Genomic DNA, 18,039 nt, shown 5'->3' with positions numbered 1-18,039 from the left:
CTATACCTGCTCTTACTTTTGTGAATAACGCATAATCCAGCAACTCCTACGAGACCTCACTTGTAATCCTGGTGGTTAAGCAGATTATATGCAGGCATATTCGAGCTACCATGGAATCTCTCCTCAGTGGCATAGTTTCTTTATTTCTGAACTTATGTTTCTATTATAATTTTTGGGGTTGCATCCCTTTCTTGACATTCTTTAGTAGTTTTGGTATGGACGACTTTCAGTTCCTAGGAATGGTTTATTTTCTTAAGTGCAATATTTTGTCTTTGATTGTACTTATTTTTTGGTTTATCATTATTTTATCTATTAATTTATTGGTTCTTGATTTTTTAAGTATTGCTTGTTAGATGGTGTATTAGGATAGATGGTTCTCCCAATAGGTGAATAGTGTGGGTGCTACTCATGACGGATTTTGGGTCGTGACAATATCTTACATCTTATATGTAGTTTCCTAGTCTTTTCAGCTACCAATGTGAAACTTATATTAATACATCCAACAATTATTGGGCTCAACCAACCCAAAGATACTCTTAGATGGTGCAATGTTATCTGCTTTGAGCCAAACCTATACAATCTTTTTTAAAAGGTCTCACACCATTAAGAGATCCTGCATCTTATATATAGCTTCTCAGTCCTTTTACCTATCAATGTGAAACTTTGTTCACACACTCTCTAATCTCCCCTTGAACTAAGTTCCTTATGATACATCATCATGATATATAGATAACGGAGTTTAACTATAACATCCACATATTTTGAGTATTATTATGGAAATCGTAACCCGCAACAGACTTCTTCTTGTATGTGCACCTCCAAGCTCGTAATGGTAAGCAAATCAACCTCCGCACTACATCACTCTGCCATATCCTCATACTCATCCCACTAAATTTGGGCTCTAATACTAGTTGATGATCTCAGAAAGTCAAAAGGTACTCTTACATGGTGTGATATTGTCCACTTTAAGCCTAGTCCGTATGTTTTTCCTTAAAAGGCCTCACTCCATTAAGAGATCCTACATCTAATTTGTAGCTTTTCAATCTTTTTAGCTATCAATGTGAAAATTTTATTCGCACAGCCAAAATAAATTATGATTTTGATTTATTAAAAGGAAAAATTCACAGGTGGCTGGTAGATTGAATGCTAATAATATATATTGATGAAAAATAAATTAGTTAATTGGATCCATATCTTAATGTGGAAATTGATGATATATCTTTTGAAAAGCTTATAAATTTTCATTAAGTGAATTTATGAATTCAGCACATGAAATATGTAGTATTATAAAGAAAATTATCAACGAACTAAACTCATAAATAATTAATTTATTAACTTATATCTGTGGTTTTAACATGGTAAATTAAGTAAATATTTAAATAAAAATTTAAAAAAATATATAGAGGAGGCAAATACAATTTTTAATAGAATAATTTGAAATTTATTATGGTAAGAATAATTCATTCATATTTTAATTATTTATATAACAAGGAGCTTCAGTAATTAATTTTGTACTTCATGCTACGCCCACATTTAACTAAACTCAAAATCTCATTTCTTGATTTTAAGATAAAAGAAAGAAACCAAACTTAATTTTATCTAGGTTTCCAAGGCTAAACATGTGTGTATAAAATAGAGGTTATATGTTTATAAAATGGAGGTTATTCTAAGCTTTAAAGAGAACTTGTTTGCATAGTATGTAATTGTCTGCCGCCAACATTAAAAGAGTTATCAACTAGCAATATGAGATCAATATAAAAGATTATGAAATTGAAGACCTACTTTGATACAAGTGGAACTTCATCAATATCGTGGAATGAAGAATGAGCTCAAAAATATGCTTAAGTGAAAGAACAAGGAAGAAAGAGGTTATGGATGCAAAAGCGATCACTTTTGACATTAAAGCCTCATACTAAACAAGACCGTTATTTTATTAAGGATATTTTTGTAATTACTAGTGTAAGCTATAAATAAAAGAGAATAGCTTATTTTACGGATAGACTAATTTTGATGATTAATATTTTGATGAGAAACTTTGTGAGAGTTATGGGAGACTATTTTGATTATTGATATTTTCATGACAAACTCTTGTGAGAGTTTAGGCTATGTTCTTTGTTTCTATTGAATGTTGATAGGACTGCTTGCTTGAGGATATCATTCCTCTTGAGAGTGTCTCGACGATATAGGTGTTTGTCGCATTTCTTAATAGAAGGTCTTGATTTTCATATAGCCTCGATTGCCTATTAAATCTTTACTTGTATCTTACTTTTCTAGATTTGGTATATTTTAGACTTAGTATTTGAGGGTATTAATTTTGATATAATCATTGTTCTCATTTCTTTTCCATTTTATGTCGATCTTCTATCGTTAATTTCGTGTTCAAAATTTTAGGATTTCATCTTACCTCCTACGTATTTCTTTCTTGTATCATACTTGGAGGATATATTTTCACTCTTTGAAAAATATTTCTCGAATATATTCTAGCATGACGGTATATGTTGTCAATTTTTCATTTAAGCAATCATTTCTGCTTCCACTGTTCATATTTTCCAATAACTTCTTTGACATAATCAGTGACCTTTGGTTTGGGTCCTAAGTTGAGTTGAGGTCGAGACTAGGTCGGGTGTCAGAAGTCGGCGTCGAGAGTCGAGGTTAGGTGCCCGAGTTGGGTGTTGGATCGGGTCTTAGGTCAGTCTCGGGTCAGAGTGGTGGATAATGTAATAACTCTAATTGTGATTTTTAGTTTTTTCTTTATTTTTTTTATTTTGCCCTTCCATAGTTATTATATGTCATTGATGAGTTGTCGGTATGATTGGCACAATATCTGAAGCGTTCGGTGATGATTTGAATGAGTTTGAGATTTTGATTAGTCTTGAAAGTAGGGATTTCCATGGTTCAGTTTGGATCAATTTTTGATTAAAATCAAAACCAAATCAGTTTAGTTGAATTTTAAATTTTTAAAATCAAATCAAACTAAATAAAATAAAAAAAATCGATTTAATTTGGTCTTTTAATTTTTAGCTAACTAATGATAAATTGATAATGATAAAATAACAGAGATATGAGACAATAATTTCGAATGAACATTAGGAATCAATAAATTCCTCTTTACTAGCACAAGAATGTATATGAATCTTCTAGTATTTTTCAATACTATTTTGATGTTTTAGCATGTTTCAGTTGCATAACGTACTGTAGAGGTAGTACCACATCACATATCTAGCCTTTACAAAATTAAGATGAAACTTTAGATAGAACGATTAATCCTACAAAAATTAAAGGGACAAGGGATTGAAGAGTAGATGGTTGTCTTAGTAAAGAAAATTAAATGCCGCCAATATATCACACCACATATAGACATTTAGATTTAGAGTGTGATTTGTGCATATTTGTTTAGAAACTTATGTGTTATAGTGCATGTGAAAGAAGTTAATGATTAAAAGATTTAAAATATTTAAAATTATTTATGAGAAACTAATATCATATATTCAAATAAATATAAAATTTAGGTATATAATTTATCAGTTAGGTTTGATTATTTATTCAGTTATATTTTAGTAAAATCAAAAGCAAGTCAAATATTGTTGGTTTTTAAAATTTAAAACCAAACCAAATCAAATCACTTTTTTTAACATGTTTGATTTGGTTCACGGTTTGGTTTGATTTTTAATCAAATCGTGAACACCCCTAATTAAAAGTGATTAGTTTGACTTTAGTCAACATTTAGTGATCCGAGCATCGAAAAGTGATTTTGTCAATTCCACTAGATCCAATTATCAATTTTGAATTAATAGCGTGGTTGATTCAGGTTTCGAGTCCTTATTTTGATTTTTGAGCACTTAGAAAAGAAACTAACTAAATTAGTCTAAAAAGTACCGGAGGGTTAACTTGTTGATAATGGCATTTTTGGTGAATCAAATGATTTCATTGAGTCTGGAATGTCAAAATTAATCTAGTAGCATTATTGAATTATTTTATGGGGTCCTAAATGAATCTCGAGGGTCCATTTGGAAGATTTTGAATCATTTTCCTTCGTTGACTGTTGTCATCTAGTGTAGGACCTGATCTTCATCTCAATCGAATAACTTTGTGTTGTGATTGCGAGGTTTGACCAAGTGACTCACGCAATTGCGTGGGGGTTGACCACGATTGCGTAGAGTTGAGCTAGACTAGATCGAGTTTATCTGTCGCGGTAGCGAGGCCCACCTACGACAATCGTGGTGGCTTATTTAATTGTCGGTTAATATTGATCCTCGCGATCACGTGGTGGACGCTGCAATCGTGAGGCATTGTGCACCTGTAGAGTATAAAAGTTTTCTTTCTCGATTTTATCATTTATGGATCTTGAAACCTCGGGATTGACAATTTTAAAGAAGGTTCATCATCAAAAGTGTTTAGGTAAGCTTCTAAACATAATTTCTATCATTATTCATTGATCTAATTTCAAGAACATCTTCAAAACCTTGATTTTAAACTTGGAATGTTGAGGTTTTTCCTGGTAGAATGAAAAGAATGATTTTTCGTCGAAATCAACTTGTTTTTAGATGAATTTTCATATAAAGAATTCTTGAAGTATGAAAAACTTGATTCTTCAATAAAATTCTGATTTTGTCATTTTCTTGTCGGGATCGATCTTGAAAGTATTGTGAACCCAAAATAAAAGTAGCTAATATGGGTATCATTAGACTCCTTTTGATGTGTAGATTATGTTTTTGATAGATTGGATTCATTTTGAGACCGCACAAAAAGGAAAGATCTTTGTTGAATGGTCCAGGCTTGTATTTCAGCTTTTTGAGGCGGGTATGACTAACTTTCTTCCGATCGGACTGGCTAGTTAACTATTAATGTAAAGTATGCTATGAGTTGGAGATTTTTTCATGAGATCATCTTTGAAAATCATTATTTTGTCATGCTATTATTTGCCTTTACTATTATTGTGATGCTCGAGTATGGGCTTGGATTGATATTATCGACGTTTTACATGACTCATTATTACTTTGATGCCATGCGATAACTTGTATCATGATCTAGTGAGATTTAAGGAGATTTGAGCTTATTTATACCATTATTGAGTTGATTCATTACATAATATTTTTTGGGTTATAAGAACGCATCCTCATTTCATTCATCTTTATTCATAAAATTAGTACCATTGAAAAACACTGATTTTGAAAAAAAAATGCACTTTATAAATATCTTGATCGAGGGAAATGTTGGTGAGGTTGACTGAGATATGAGATGTTGTTTGCTAATTGTGTAATTTAGTCTTCCTTTATATATTCCTGTGCAGTCATTCTTATATTGTTATTACACTTGTATTATTTAAACTATTAGGAGATATGACTTAAGCTGTCGTTGAAAACATTTCTATATGCAGGTGAAAATGCTTGTAGTATCCTTTAAATGTTTTGTTTTCTACTGTGTTCGATCTGTCTATGATGCCTACTAAGTATACATGGATCATACTCGCTCCAATTTTCTGTATCTTTTTTGTGCAGATGATCCCAATTCGAGCGCAACCCTCGGAGCTTGAGATCATGTTGGATTGGGGTTGTCTCAGAGAAATGATGAACGTCTCATTCAGAGCATGACCCCAAAATTCATCGTATCTTTATCTTGATCTTGTCTTTATTTTATATTTCAAAGACAGATGTATTTTCATATTTTACGTCAGTTATTAGTGCTCTTTGCTCGTGACACTAGATTTTGAATTTGAATTGTATTTACTTCAGTTTTGAATTTGTTTCATATATATTTGGTCTGACTTTAATTCAAAGTCTCACATGTGGGTGTTATTTATCTTCTTTATGCATATCAATCTCTTTCGGGTGTTGGCCTTACCTACCAAGGTTGGGTTAGGATAGGTGCTATCTTGACCTCAACTTTTCGATCGTGACAAATCGGCTCCTAGATCCTTTGTCAAGAGTTAAGGTCTAAGATCGTGATCGGGTCTGATGTCATTAATATTTGCCCTAAATGCGTAGACTATTTTCTTTTTACACACCAAACACCAAAACATTTTAAAAAAAGAAAAGCAGTTTTTTTCCAAGAAAATATTTTCTAGGAATACATGTTCCTTCATGCCAAACACACCCATAATCAGTGATTTTTCTTTAGTTTAAATAAGCACTGTAGAAAGACTCAAAAGTGAAATGTTTCAAAGAGAAAAAAAAAGATTTTTTTTCCTCCATACGATACTTCTATTGCCTTATAGAGACAACTGGTAAAGGGTAGCAAACCAATTAGCCAATTTCCCAGAATCAGTAAGCAAAATGTATTTCTATCACTCAACATTCCATCTATAAAAATTGCAAACATCAACCTCTGTACAAGAATAGCAAGTTCAGCGTGCACAGAACAATTCAGAGAGGCCCTCCCGACTGATTTACCTACAGTAGCATAAAGGTGAAAAACAGACAACAGAATGGCCCTCCGAATCTGCAACAATACCACTAAACTATCATACAGACAATCACAACTCATACTGGTTTCTAAGTACAAACATCCCTCACTGACGCCCTCTAGCATGCACAATACTATCCCAAACCTAAAAACCATCAATTCTATGGCTTTCTAATAAGGTTGATTCAGAAGGATCGGATTCAGCTCCTTGAGACTTCTTTAATTTTGCAATGAGAACCCACATATTTGCCAGTTCATTTTCAAGATAGGCTTCTCTTTGTTTGGATTCTTCAACCTTGCTCTGTAATTCAGCCTCTTTATGATCCCTTTCTGCAAGAGCAGCTTCATATGAAAGCTCTCTTTCACGGCACAAAGCCAGCTCTCTTTTCATATCTGCACTCAACACATTTTGCTCATTTCGTCTCGGATGAGCATCTCTTCTTCCATTTCGCATGGAAACACTTGGCTTACGCTGGGTAGAGGAACTCTTCTGGGCGGCTAGCTCAGCAGCTAATTTCTCATTATAATGCATTAGCTTCGCAACTTCTTCAGAGAGTGCCTTTAATTCAACTGCTGCAGCAGACGCTAGCCCTTTGGCATATGTACTCTCTTCTGCCAATTTCTGGTTCCGGAGCTCCAGCTTCTCCTTCACCTCAACAAGTTCCGCCACTTTCTTGTGGAGTTCTTCAGTCTCTCTTGCCTAACAGGAGCAAAAGCAACAATTCAGCTGACATATTGTTGTGGATGAGGACAGTGGGTTCATAACACAAGAATGTTAACTCCAACTTTATGTATGAAGTACTTGCTGGTACCTTTTAAGTATTTTGAACATTTTGTGTAATACAAACATGTATGCATAGACATAAGTATGTAATCGTCTCCAAGTGCCATAATGGGACCAGTGAAGTGTTCATATCTTTTGCCTTTTTCTTTAAGAGAAAGTTATGTAACCTTGTAACATACAAAGCTCTTCTTTGTGGAATCTCTTACCCCCAAAGGGAAATGAGAAGAATTCTAGAATGGATTGCTACCTATGCCTAGATCGAGGGGAAATGGGAACTTTATTGATAAGACCAACTTAATTGTAGACAATATCTTATTACGAGTAATTCCGACACTTCATAAAAGAGGTGGTTTCGGTGAATGAATAATAATTGGGTCCTCTTTTCGAACAACACATAAGTTCCTGTTATTTTATATTTCCTAGAAAAAAGGGCTCAACCTACCAGATCTGTTCATGATAATTTAAAGAAGGGAGAGGTTTTCAAGGAACTTCGACATAATCAACCGAAATTCAATTAAGGAAATACAAAGAAAAAGGAGTACTGATTTGAATATAACTTTGTAAAACTTTTCTCTTCTATTCTTTTGTATTTCCTTTCTCTCCTTTCTATTTGTATTTATTTATCATTGCTACCACTGCATTCCGTGTTCTATAACAACAAAACTTCTTATTTTGTTGATTCACGAAATCTAAAATTCGGGGATTTCCATTAATTGGATGGTTTTTCATTTCTTTATTGCAACTCTACTGAAACTAAAAAGAAATCAAGGTTGTTGATCTCACTTATCTTAACTGAATCCATTATGGATAAAATTAATCTAAGGAAATTACAGTTTTGTTTTCCACTTATTCTTTATGTATTCTCCAATATATGTTTTCTTATTTAAAAAAAATGATAAAGTGACTTTTTATATCTATTTTAGTTGGATTATATTTAACTAGTTGTAGTGTCAGTCCAACACAAGACCTTTTTAAAAATTTGTTATTGTTTTCAACTGAACAATAACAAATTTTTAAAACATGGTCCAACACAACAGTTGAATATTAAAGTTTTGTTATCCTTATTTAAATTGAAGTCTAGTTAGAAATTTAGTTATAAATATATGTTTTGAGTTATTAATAAAATAATTTTTTTTGACAATACAATTGCAGTATTTTCTTCTCTCCAACTCTTTCTCTGTTATTTCTCTAATTTCCAAGTCAAAACCCAATAATTGGCATCAAGAGCCAAATTCTTAAGGGATCTGTGAGAGAGATGAATTTTGAAAATAACTTTTCCCAAATAGCTCCTCCTATCATTGATGGTGAGAATTACCATCTTTGGGCAATAAGAATGGAGACTTATCTTGAAGCTTTAGATCTTTGGGAGGCCGTGTAGGACAATTATGAGGTTCTTTCGTTGCCCGATAATCCCACTGTGGCCCAGATCAAAAGTCAAAAGGAAAAGAAAATCAGAAAATCAAAAGCAAAAGCAACTTTGTTTGCTAGTCTGTCTCCAATAATTTTCATGAAAATTATGACACTTAAATCACCAAAAGAAATTTGGTGATTATCTGAAGGAAGAATATATCGGAGATGAAAGAATACAAGGCATGAAAGTATTGAATCTAATAAGGGAATTCGAATTGCAAAAGATGAAGGAATCTGAGACCGTCAAAGAGTACTCAGACCGACTTCTTAGTATTGTTAACAAGGTAAGATTGCTTGGCACAAAATTTAAAGATTCAAGAATTGTTGAAAAAATTCTTATTACCGTGCCTACAAGATACAAAGTATTAATTATTACCTTGGAAAACACAAAAAACCTGTCCAATATTACCTTGGCAGAATTGTTAAATACATTGCAGGCGCAAGAGCAACGGAGGCTTATGAGGCAGGATGTTGTGGTTGAAGGAACTTTGGCAGCTAACCACAAGACTCACAGCAAAGGTAATGATACAAGATCGACAATAAAGACACAAAAACATACACCAAAATAGTCAACGATTTGAAAAACCGAGGACCCCCTTTGATGACCTCTCTCGGATTCACAAGAAGAAGAAGAAAGGAAATGACATAAAGTGTAAAACACACTAAAAACAATAACAACACTTGATGAACAAGATGCAATAACAACAACACACGGTTACAAGACAAGAACACAAATGGATTACGCTAGATATAGACAAACGATTACAAGAAAGTAAAGATAAACAGATAGACAAACAAATGAAGATGTAATATTAACAATCCAAAAGCTTATTCCACTTTTGGACCTTTAATATCACACACAACCTAAACCTATCTCTTACGTGACCTCAAGGGAACCGGAACCCCCAAGCAATCTCCGTTAAGGATTCCACCTTGAAAGAGGCTCTCAAAAGAGGCTACAAATATGTCATCTAAAATCTCTCCTTAAAATAAAGGCAAACTAGCTATTTATAGGTCATGGATCTTTATTACATAATAGGCCTAAAAGTGACTTTAAAAGCTATTGGGCCCGAAAGTGACCCAAAGCCCAAAATAATGTCATGGGCGTCCATGCTCTCTCAAAGCCCACGCTATCTTCCAAAAACGTCGTGGCTCAATGCTCCCGTGGATGACATCATCAAATGTAGCTTCTCTCACGCTCCAAGCTATAATCCACATACGTATTTGTTCCCCTAAAACAACCAAATCTTAGATCCATAGATGTGATCCTTGAAGCATCGATCCCAAAGGAGTGGAGCCCATTGATCTTGTATCATCCTCCCTTTCTTGAAGATGATTCGTCCTCGAATCCAACTCCTTTATCAACTTGTCGTTGCACCTTTCAAGTTTGGAATTCTTTAGTAAGAACTCCGTTAGGCTTTCAAGCTCATTTTCATATGACATTCTTCTTGCATCCTCCTTTGATATTATTTGTTCATGAACCTGCACAAATGAAGGAGTGATGCTTGGTAAAATGCTAGCATCATGGTTAGCGAGTAACAAAGGTTCCATGTTAGAATTGGTCTTCTCAATTTGGATTTGAGTTAGATGAACAATGTCGTCGAGAACTTGGATTGTAGTGGGAGCATGTTCTTGAAGTGGAATCGGATGTGATCTTTGGTAATGAGGTGTTTGTTGGTGGAATTATGGTGGTTGGGGTACATTTGGTGGGGTTTGGGTAGTAAGACATGTCACCTTTTCCATGTTTCCTTCCAAACGTGACCCGTCCTTCTTCCAACTATTCGATTCTTGTCGCCAATCCACGAGAGCTTTCATTATCGCCTCTTTTGAGATAGGTTGGATCTCATCTCCCAAAGCCATGGTACTTATAAATTAGGCACTCAACACAACTTTTTCTTCAATTTTGACGATCAAACACCACCTTTTAAAAAGAATTCAAGATGAAGGTTGAGAAGGCCATGGTACTTATAAATTAGGCACTCAACACAACTTTTTCTTCAATTTTGAGGATCAAACACCGCCTTTTGAAAAGAATTCAAGATGAAGGTTTGAATCTTCTCAAGAACACTCAAGAACACCAAGAACTCCAAAAATCTCTAACTCTTAAACCGATGATCGAAATGCGATGAAATTTTGCCAAGCCTATTTTCAACCTTCTAAACACATTCCAAACATCAATTTTTTCAGTTTCTCAACCAAAAATTTCAAATCTTGAACCCACCTCTCTCTCTTCAAGTTTAAGCCCACATCAAGGGTAGAACACTCAAATCAACTCCGATTTGGCTCAAATTCGAACCCTAGACTCCTATAGTGTTAGAGAACAAGAATCTAACACTAAAAATACAAGAAAACAACAAAATCAAAGACTCAAATTTTGACCTAGGGTTTAAAACGGGAATAGTACCTTTTTTTTTTGAAATTTTCGATTTTGACACTTCTTTTTTTTTTGCAATTTTCAAGATAACAAACCAAAGATTGACTTCATAGGAACAAAATCAAGCTCGGTTTTGATACAAGATCGACAAGAAAGACACAAAAAGATACACCAAAATAGTCAACGATTTGAGAACCGAGGACCCCCTTTGATGACCTCTCTCGGATTCACAAGAAGAACAAGAAAGAAAATGACATCAAGAGTGAAACACACTAAAAACAATAACAACACTTGATGAACAAGATGCAATAACAACAACACACGGTTACAAGACAAGAACACAAATGGATTACACTAGATATAGACAAACGATTACAAGAAAGTAAAGATAGATAGATAGATAGACAAATGAAGATGTAATATTAACAATCCAAAAGCTTATTCCACTTTTGAACCTTTAATATCACACACAACCTAAACCTATCTCTTACGTGACCTCAAGGGAACCGGAACCCCCAAGCAATCTCCATTAAGGATTCCACCTTGAAAGAGGCTCTCAAAAGAGGCTACAAATATGTCATCTAAAATCTCCCCTTAAAATGAAGGCAAACTAGCTATTTATAGGCCATGGATCTTTATTACATAATAGGCCTAAAAGTGACTTTAAAAGCTATTGGGCCCGAAAGTGACCCAAAGCCCAAAATAATGTCATGGGCGTCCATGCTCTCTCAAAGCCCACGCTATCTTCCAAAAACGTCGTGGCTCAATGCTCCCGTGGATGACATCATCAAATGTAGCTTCTCCCGCGCTCCAAGCTATAATCCACATACGTATTTGTTCCCCTAAAACAACCAAATCTTGGATCCATAATATGATCCTTGAAGCATCGATCCCAAAGGAGTAGAGCCCATTGATCTTGTATAAGGTAATAATTCAAGAAAAAATTACCCACCTTGCCAGCACTGTGGCAAAATAGGTCATCCTCCATTTAAATGTTGGAAGAGACCAGATGCACAATGCAAGATTTGTAATCAACTTGGCCATGAAGCTGTGATTTGAAAAAACAAATCTCAAAAATATGAAGCAGATGCTCAAGTCACCAAAGAAGAAGATCACTTATTTGTGGCAACATATTCTTCAACTAAGAAATCTGATTTTTGGATGATTGATGGTGGTCGTACAAACCACATGACATATGACAAAACTCTTTTAAAAGAGTTTCTACCTTTGGAAAATAAGAAAGTCAGAATTAGGAATGGTGACTATATTCCTACAGAAGAAAAAAGGAATGTTGCAATCAAAATAATTTTAGGTACAAAAATAATTTCAAATGTCCTTTACGTGCCCAATATTGATAAAAGTTTGTTAAGTGTTGGTCAGCTAATGAAAAAAGGATTTAAACTATTGTTTGGAGATAAATATTGTTGAATCTTTGATTCCACTAATCATGAGATCTTACAAGTTGATATAAGGCAAAAGTTTCTTATTTAATCCAACAGAAGATGCACACAAGTCATGCAAGAACAAAGATGAATTGGCCGATTTATTCAAGAGGTCAAATTCGGCCGAAGCCGAGACTGCAATCTACAATTTCTAATCCAAGGAGGAGTGTAGAAAATATGTCTCAGAAATAAAGTAGGAGTAAATAATTTTAGTAGTATTAACTTATTAAAATTCTAAGTAGGTTAGATTTAGGAATTAGTTATCTTATTTGAATTAGGAATTAGTTATCCTTATTTAAATTGAAGTCTAGTTAGAAATTTAGCTATAAATATATGTTTTGAGTTATTAATAAAATAATTTCCTTTGACAATACAATTGCAGTATTTTCTTATCTCAAACTCTTTCCCTGTTATTTCTCTAATTTCAAAGCCTAAAACCAACACACTTCAATGGCCCTATATTTTTAATAAGTGTCTCCCAACCCTCTCCTCCAGTTCCCGTGGGCCCTTGCTAGCAGTATAATTTAAAATGGACACTTGTTCATAGGTACCCATATGCGTGTACCCCCTCTATTTCACAGCTATATATGTTATCCCTCTCTATGTAAGGTTTCTTTGCCCGTTGATTCTAGTCCAGAACCAAACCATCCTCTCCGGTAACCACCATGGTTTGTGATTTGCACCAAATGGGAATAATAAAGGTAAGACCATTATCAGCTATCTTAACCTCTTACGTAACTTCAACCCCGTCTACTTTGATTCTCATCCTTTCCCATTTCAAGTGATTCTTTTTAAAAAAAAAAAAAAGAAAAACAAAGGGAAAGTTGTACTCTTTAGCAATGAGGGTATGCAGGCAACCGTCAAAAGGATTTACATCAATGACCAAAAGCAAAAACAAGCAAACTACTGCTTAACAACAAAGAAGATATAAAATCTACAATCTGTTCAGCATCCTTTATACTCTCTTCTTTACATTAAAAAAAAAAAAAAGTATTCATACAGTACCATTTAATCTTTTGTAATGATTCTACAGTATTCTCAAGACACCTCTTGTTTCTTACTCTCCAAATAGTCCACACCATATACAAGACGGGATCATGTTCCACCATTTCTTCTGACTCTTACTCCCCCCTCTCCTCACCCAACAACTAAGAAGGTCTGTTGAATGTTCCGGCATGGTTCAAGTTGTGTGTGTCAGATTTAAGAACATAGCCCATAGTTGAATAGTGAACTTGCAATGGAGGAACAAATGGTTGTTAGTCTCATAAGTCTCATTACATAGTGAACACCAAGAAGCTATCTGGAAGCCTCTTCTTTGCAGCTTCTCACGAATTAGGCATGCCCTTCTGACCACTAGGCATAAGAAGCACCTCACTTTAGTGGGCACCTTGTTCTTCCATACCTTACTCCAAGGTTACTGGAAGCTCTTCACTTTCCTATTGTACAGTGCTGACTGATAAAATACCATCCTGATTATGCTTCCATTTCATTTAATCTATTTCTAAGTTTATGCCCTTGAAATCATCCAACACTTGCATCAACTCAGCTACTCTCCCCATCTCCAGTCACTCAGAAACCTTTTAAAGCTCAGGTTCCACCCATGCTCAGCCATACCTCATTTACCATGGCATCTTTAGAAGTGCTAGGATGTAAAGGTCCGGGAAGGAAGACATCAAGGTTCCTTGGACAATCCAGTGATCCTTCCAGAAATGAATCTTGGCCCCATTTCCCACCTTGTACACAATATTGCAATGCAGTTGATTCCAAAGATTTCTAATAGTCCTCCATACCGAAACAGCATATGTACTATTCACCACAGTGGAACACCATGGGCTAACCTGTCCATATTTGATATAGATAACTTCCTTCCAAAGCACTTGATCCTCTCTTCCAAATCTCCACAGCCATTTTGTCAACAAACACTTGTTTTGTAACCCCAAGTTTCTGATCCCCATACCCCCTGAAACTTCTACGCAGCAAAGCAGTTTGCCATTTAACTAGGTGGATTCCTTTACCTTCCTTATTTCCCAACCAAAGAAAATCCCTCCTCAACTTATCAAGTCTTTCTTCCACTTTAGTAGGCATCGGAAATAAAGACATAACATAAGTAGGCAGAGAATCTAGTACAGAATTTATGAGAATGATCCTCCCACCCAAGGACAAATATTGAGTCTTCCAATTTGCCAGCTTCTCCGTTTTTTCTATTATGTCATCCCATATCACTAGCTCTTTGTGATTATTTCCAAGTGGCATTCCTAGATAAACAGTTGGGAGTTTTTCAATTCTACAACCCAAAATGTTTGCCAAGGCCTAAATATGTGCAACCTCTTTGATGGGGTATATGCAACTCTTCCTCCAGTTGACTGTCAAACCTGAGACAACCTCAAAAACTATCAAGAACATTCTGATTATTCTGATTTGTTTATCTTTAGCTTCACAAAATATAATTGTATCTTCAGCGTAAAGTAGATGACATATATCCACCCCCGAGTGTGCCAATTTTGAATCCCTTTCTGAGTAGCCACTCTCATCATACCATCAAAACCCTCCATGGCTAAGATGAAAAGGAACGGGGATAGAGGGTCTCCCAGATGAGACCTAAAAAAGTTTCATCCCAATGATAAAGAGTAGAGAATTCTATCTAATCTGGAGGCAGTCAGATGATTTTCACCTCTTTTCCAAGTTTATGATCCTCCAAATAAAGGAGGATCATTTAGTTCCATTTCATTTATCCAATCAGTAAATTCTGTCATATCTCCTGTTAACCTCTGAGTAATTGATCTTTCAGTGGGATATCTTGTCACATTGAAATCCCCACAGAACATCCAACGCCATGTCCATGTGTTTTTAAATTGATCAGGTTCCTCCACAAATCCCTTCTGATAACTTTGTTGCAGTCACAATAGATTGAACTTGAGAACCAGCTCACATTCATATTAATGCCTTCAAACTTGCAGGTGATCACTTATCCTGCCACTTCCACCAGCTCACCCTTCCAATTTCTCCTATCCCACAACACTGCTATACCCCCATTCCTCCCCTCAGCCTTTAAATGTAATTCTCCCAACCATCTGTTACACCACAGCTGTTTGATCAACTGTGAATCTACCCGTCAATTTTGTTTCCAGCAGAACATATATATCTGCATCCCACTGTTGAAGAAGACTTCTAATTCTTCTTCTTTTATTCTCATTGTTTCCCCCTTACATTCCATGTCACCACTTCTATCATTGAAAAACTGAAGTTGTTTTCCTCCCCCTGTTTCTCAGTTCACCATCTTTGAAATTTACGTAAAAGGCCAAATTCCTCACCTCTTTCGAAACATTATTTTAGATTATTGTCTTTCCTGGGCATCTCCATATTTTGCTTTAAACGTTCCCTCTTTTGATCAATCTTCAGAAAAAGCTCAAAGACAGTCTTATCACAACCTTCAAAGGCAGCCCCAAATAATCTACTGAGCTTGAGGACATTAGATTGCACCCATAAAGAAGCTTTGCCTTCAAGTGATTCTTTAATGATGTTCCCTCTGCTTCCAGCCAACCTCCACAATTCCCCAGTGGCTTTGAATATTTTCAGTCCAAAGATGCAGAGGAAGATCCATTGCTCTTATCCATGTTGAGGTTTTCCAATGGTTGCAGCATCCAGCAGTCAACAATCACCATTCCAAATGGATTTTCAGATGCTTCCAACCCCATTCTTTCTGCAGGATGTGCTCTGACATGTGTTTGCTTGGGAACTCAAATAAGAAGCAACCACCCATTTCATATATGTTAATTCCAAAAAGCATTCCAAGTGCTCACGGCCCACTTCTGTTGGCTTCTCCTTCAAATTTACATTGAAGCTCCCCATAACACACCTGCCTAACAGTCCATTCTCATGATTTGCAGCACCTCCGGAAATGAAAATAGTATTATTGCTGATGTTGATATGAGATTCAGAACCCTCCTTAGTCTGCTATTTGCTGGCTCCTTGCTGAGTTGCCACAAGGAATATTAGGGTCTGCTAGGAATATTTGAAATAAATGGTCCTTTATATTCTTTGATGAAGTTATCAATCTTATATGTTATGTCCCCCCACCCTGCATTGAATGTGAATATAATGACAGATCTATTCCCTCCTTGCACTGTAGCAGTGCTTATAAACCTTCCGAACTTGTGTTTTCTCAAACAAAAGAAGTTTGTTGCTTGATTAATTTCCAACTTCTCGTATGAGTATCAATGTCTTTTGATGCCTCTAGTAACACAAAAACCATCCATTCCATGGTTCCCTGCTAAAGGTTATTCTGTCCATCACAACTTCAGCTCTGGCTGCTAGTTTGGTAATGTCGCAAGACTTAAAACCTACTACAAAGTAGATTCTGCGTTTCCCTACGAAACTACACCAGTTTATAGATTAAGCACTAAGAGATGATTACATGCCACTCTTTTTGGGATTACGCATATTAAAAGAGTAGGTTACTGAAAGAAGCATTTACTGAAGACAACTTGACGTATCTAAATTAGGGTAGAAGTTTAGTATGTAGCAGTGTATTGTGTTGTTATTCGTCCATACTAGTAGTAGTAGTATTGCTTCGGCAGTTTCTTGCCCTTCACTTTCTATTATTATTTGTTGTTGCTTGTGCTTTGATTATCATATTATTTTGGTGTAGTTACCATCTGCTATTTCTTGTACTTTTGTTACTTCCTTTTCTGGACTGCTTTGGACGGTTTTTCCTTGAGCCGAGGGTCTATCGGAAACAGCCTCTCTACCTTTATGTAGGGGTAAGGTCTGCATACACTACCCTTCCCATACCCCAGTTTGAGGGATTATACTGGGTATTTTCTTCTTGTTGTTGTTGTAACTTGAGGGATCTAAATCTGATCCTAATACAATCCATCCCTCTTAATCTTAAGACAATCTCTACTTCGGATCTTTCCCAAAAATTAAATTTTGAAACCAACCAGATAATCTCTACTTCTAATCTTGTCTGAAAAATCAATATTCTAAACCAAATGTAGGAGTACTTATTCAAAACATCGAAAAAACACTTTTACCTACACAGTAATGGAGCTCCTTCTTAAGTAGAGAATGACACAACATAATCATCTAGAAAACTTAGTTCAATTACTATTAAAGATCGAGAGACTTATTGAATATGAACAAATTGCAAGAATAAGCCACTCCGTAGGGTATATACTTGTGGTGGAAGCTGGAAACTGGTTACAGGTAGCCTTTCACTCAGAAAATAAAAATAGATTCGGTATTGCAAGTTGAAAAAGATAACAAGCCAAAAATTACATACATGTACACTTACATTTAAACAACAGTAATGTGATTACCAGGGAGTGTTGCATCAAAAAGAACTATGATTGACAGGTTGCGTATTTAACAATAGGTGGCAAACGCGATCAGAAATCCTAAAGACGTTTGCAGAAGGTTTTCTAAATGTGGAGAAACACTTTGCAAATCAAAATGGGAACAAAATGTAAAATTTTGAGAAAATACGACCTTAGGCTAGGGGCTAATCTTATCCCTCTAGTACGATTCTTTTGTTTCATCTTTATAATTCTAGCAAATCATTTTCTTTTGTGCTGCAACAAATATATATCCCAAGTTATACGAGTCGAGTGGCCAACAAGACAGTAGGC

The 18,039-nt window shown here is 35.3% G+C and overlaps 1 protein-coding gene across 3 annotated transcripts in view; it reads right to left on the bottom strand.

Moving 5' to 3' along the window:
• Positions 1-6,264: 6,264 nt before the first annotated feature.
• LOC107863735 (kinesin-like protein KIN-7K, chloroplastic) overlaps positions 6,265-18,039 on the bottom strand; it is a 59,719-nt gene continuing 47,944 nt past the window's right edge. For all 3 annotated transcript variants that reach the window (XM_016709840.2, XM_016709842.2, XM_016709843.2), the window contains one exon: positions 6,265-7,102. In XM_016709840.2, coding sequence (XP_016565326.1) covers positions 6,548-7,102 — 555 coding nt within the window. In that variant the 3' untranslated portion in view covers positions 6,265-6,547. The remainder of the gene's footprint in view (positions 7,103-18,039) is intronic.

Source organism: Capsicum annuum, chromosome 3 (genome assembly GCF_002878395.1).
Source record: "Capsicum annuum cultivar UCD-10X-F1 chromosome 3, UCD10Xv1.1, whole genome shotgun sequence".
In the NCBI taxonomy this organism is placed as follows: domain Eukaryota; kingdom Viridiplantae; phylum Streptophyta; class Magnoliopsida; order Solanales; family Solanaceae; genus Capsicum; species Capsicum annuum.
The sequence above is the reverse complement of the archived record's forward strand: the minus strand, read 5'-3'. Positions and strand labels throughout refer to the sequence as shown.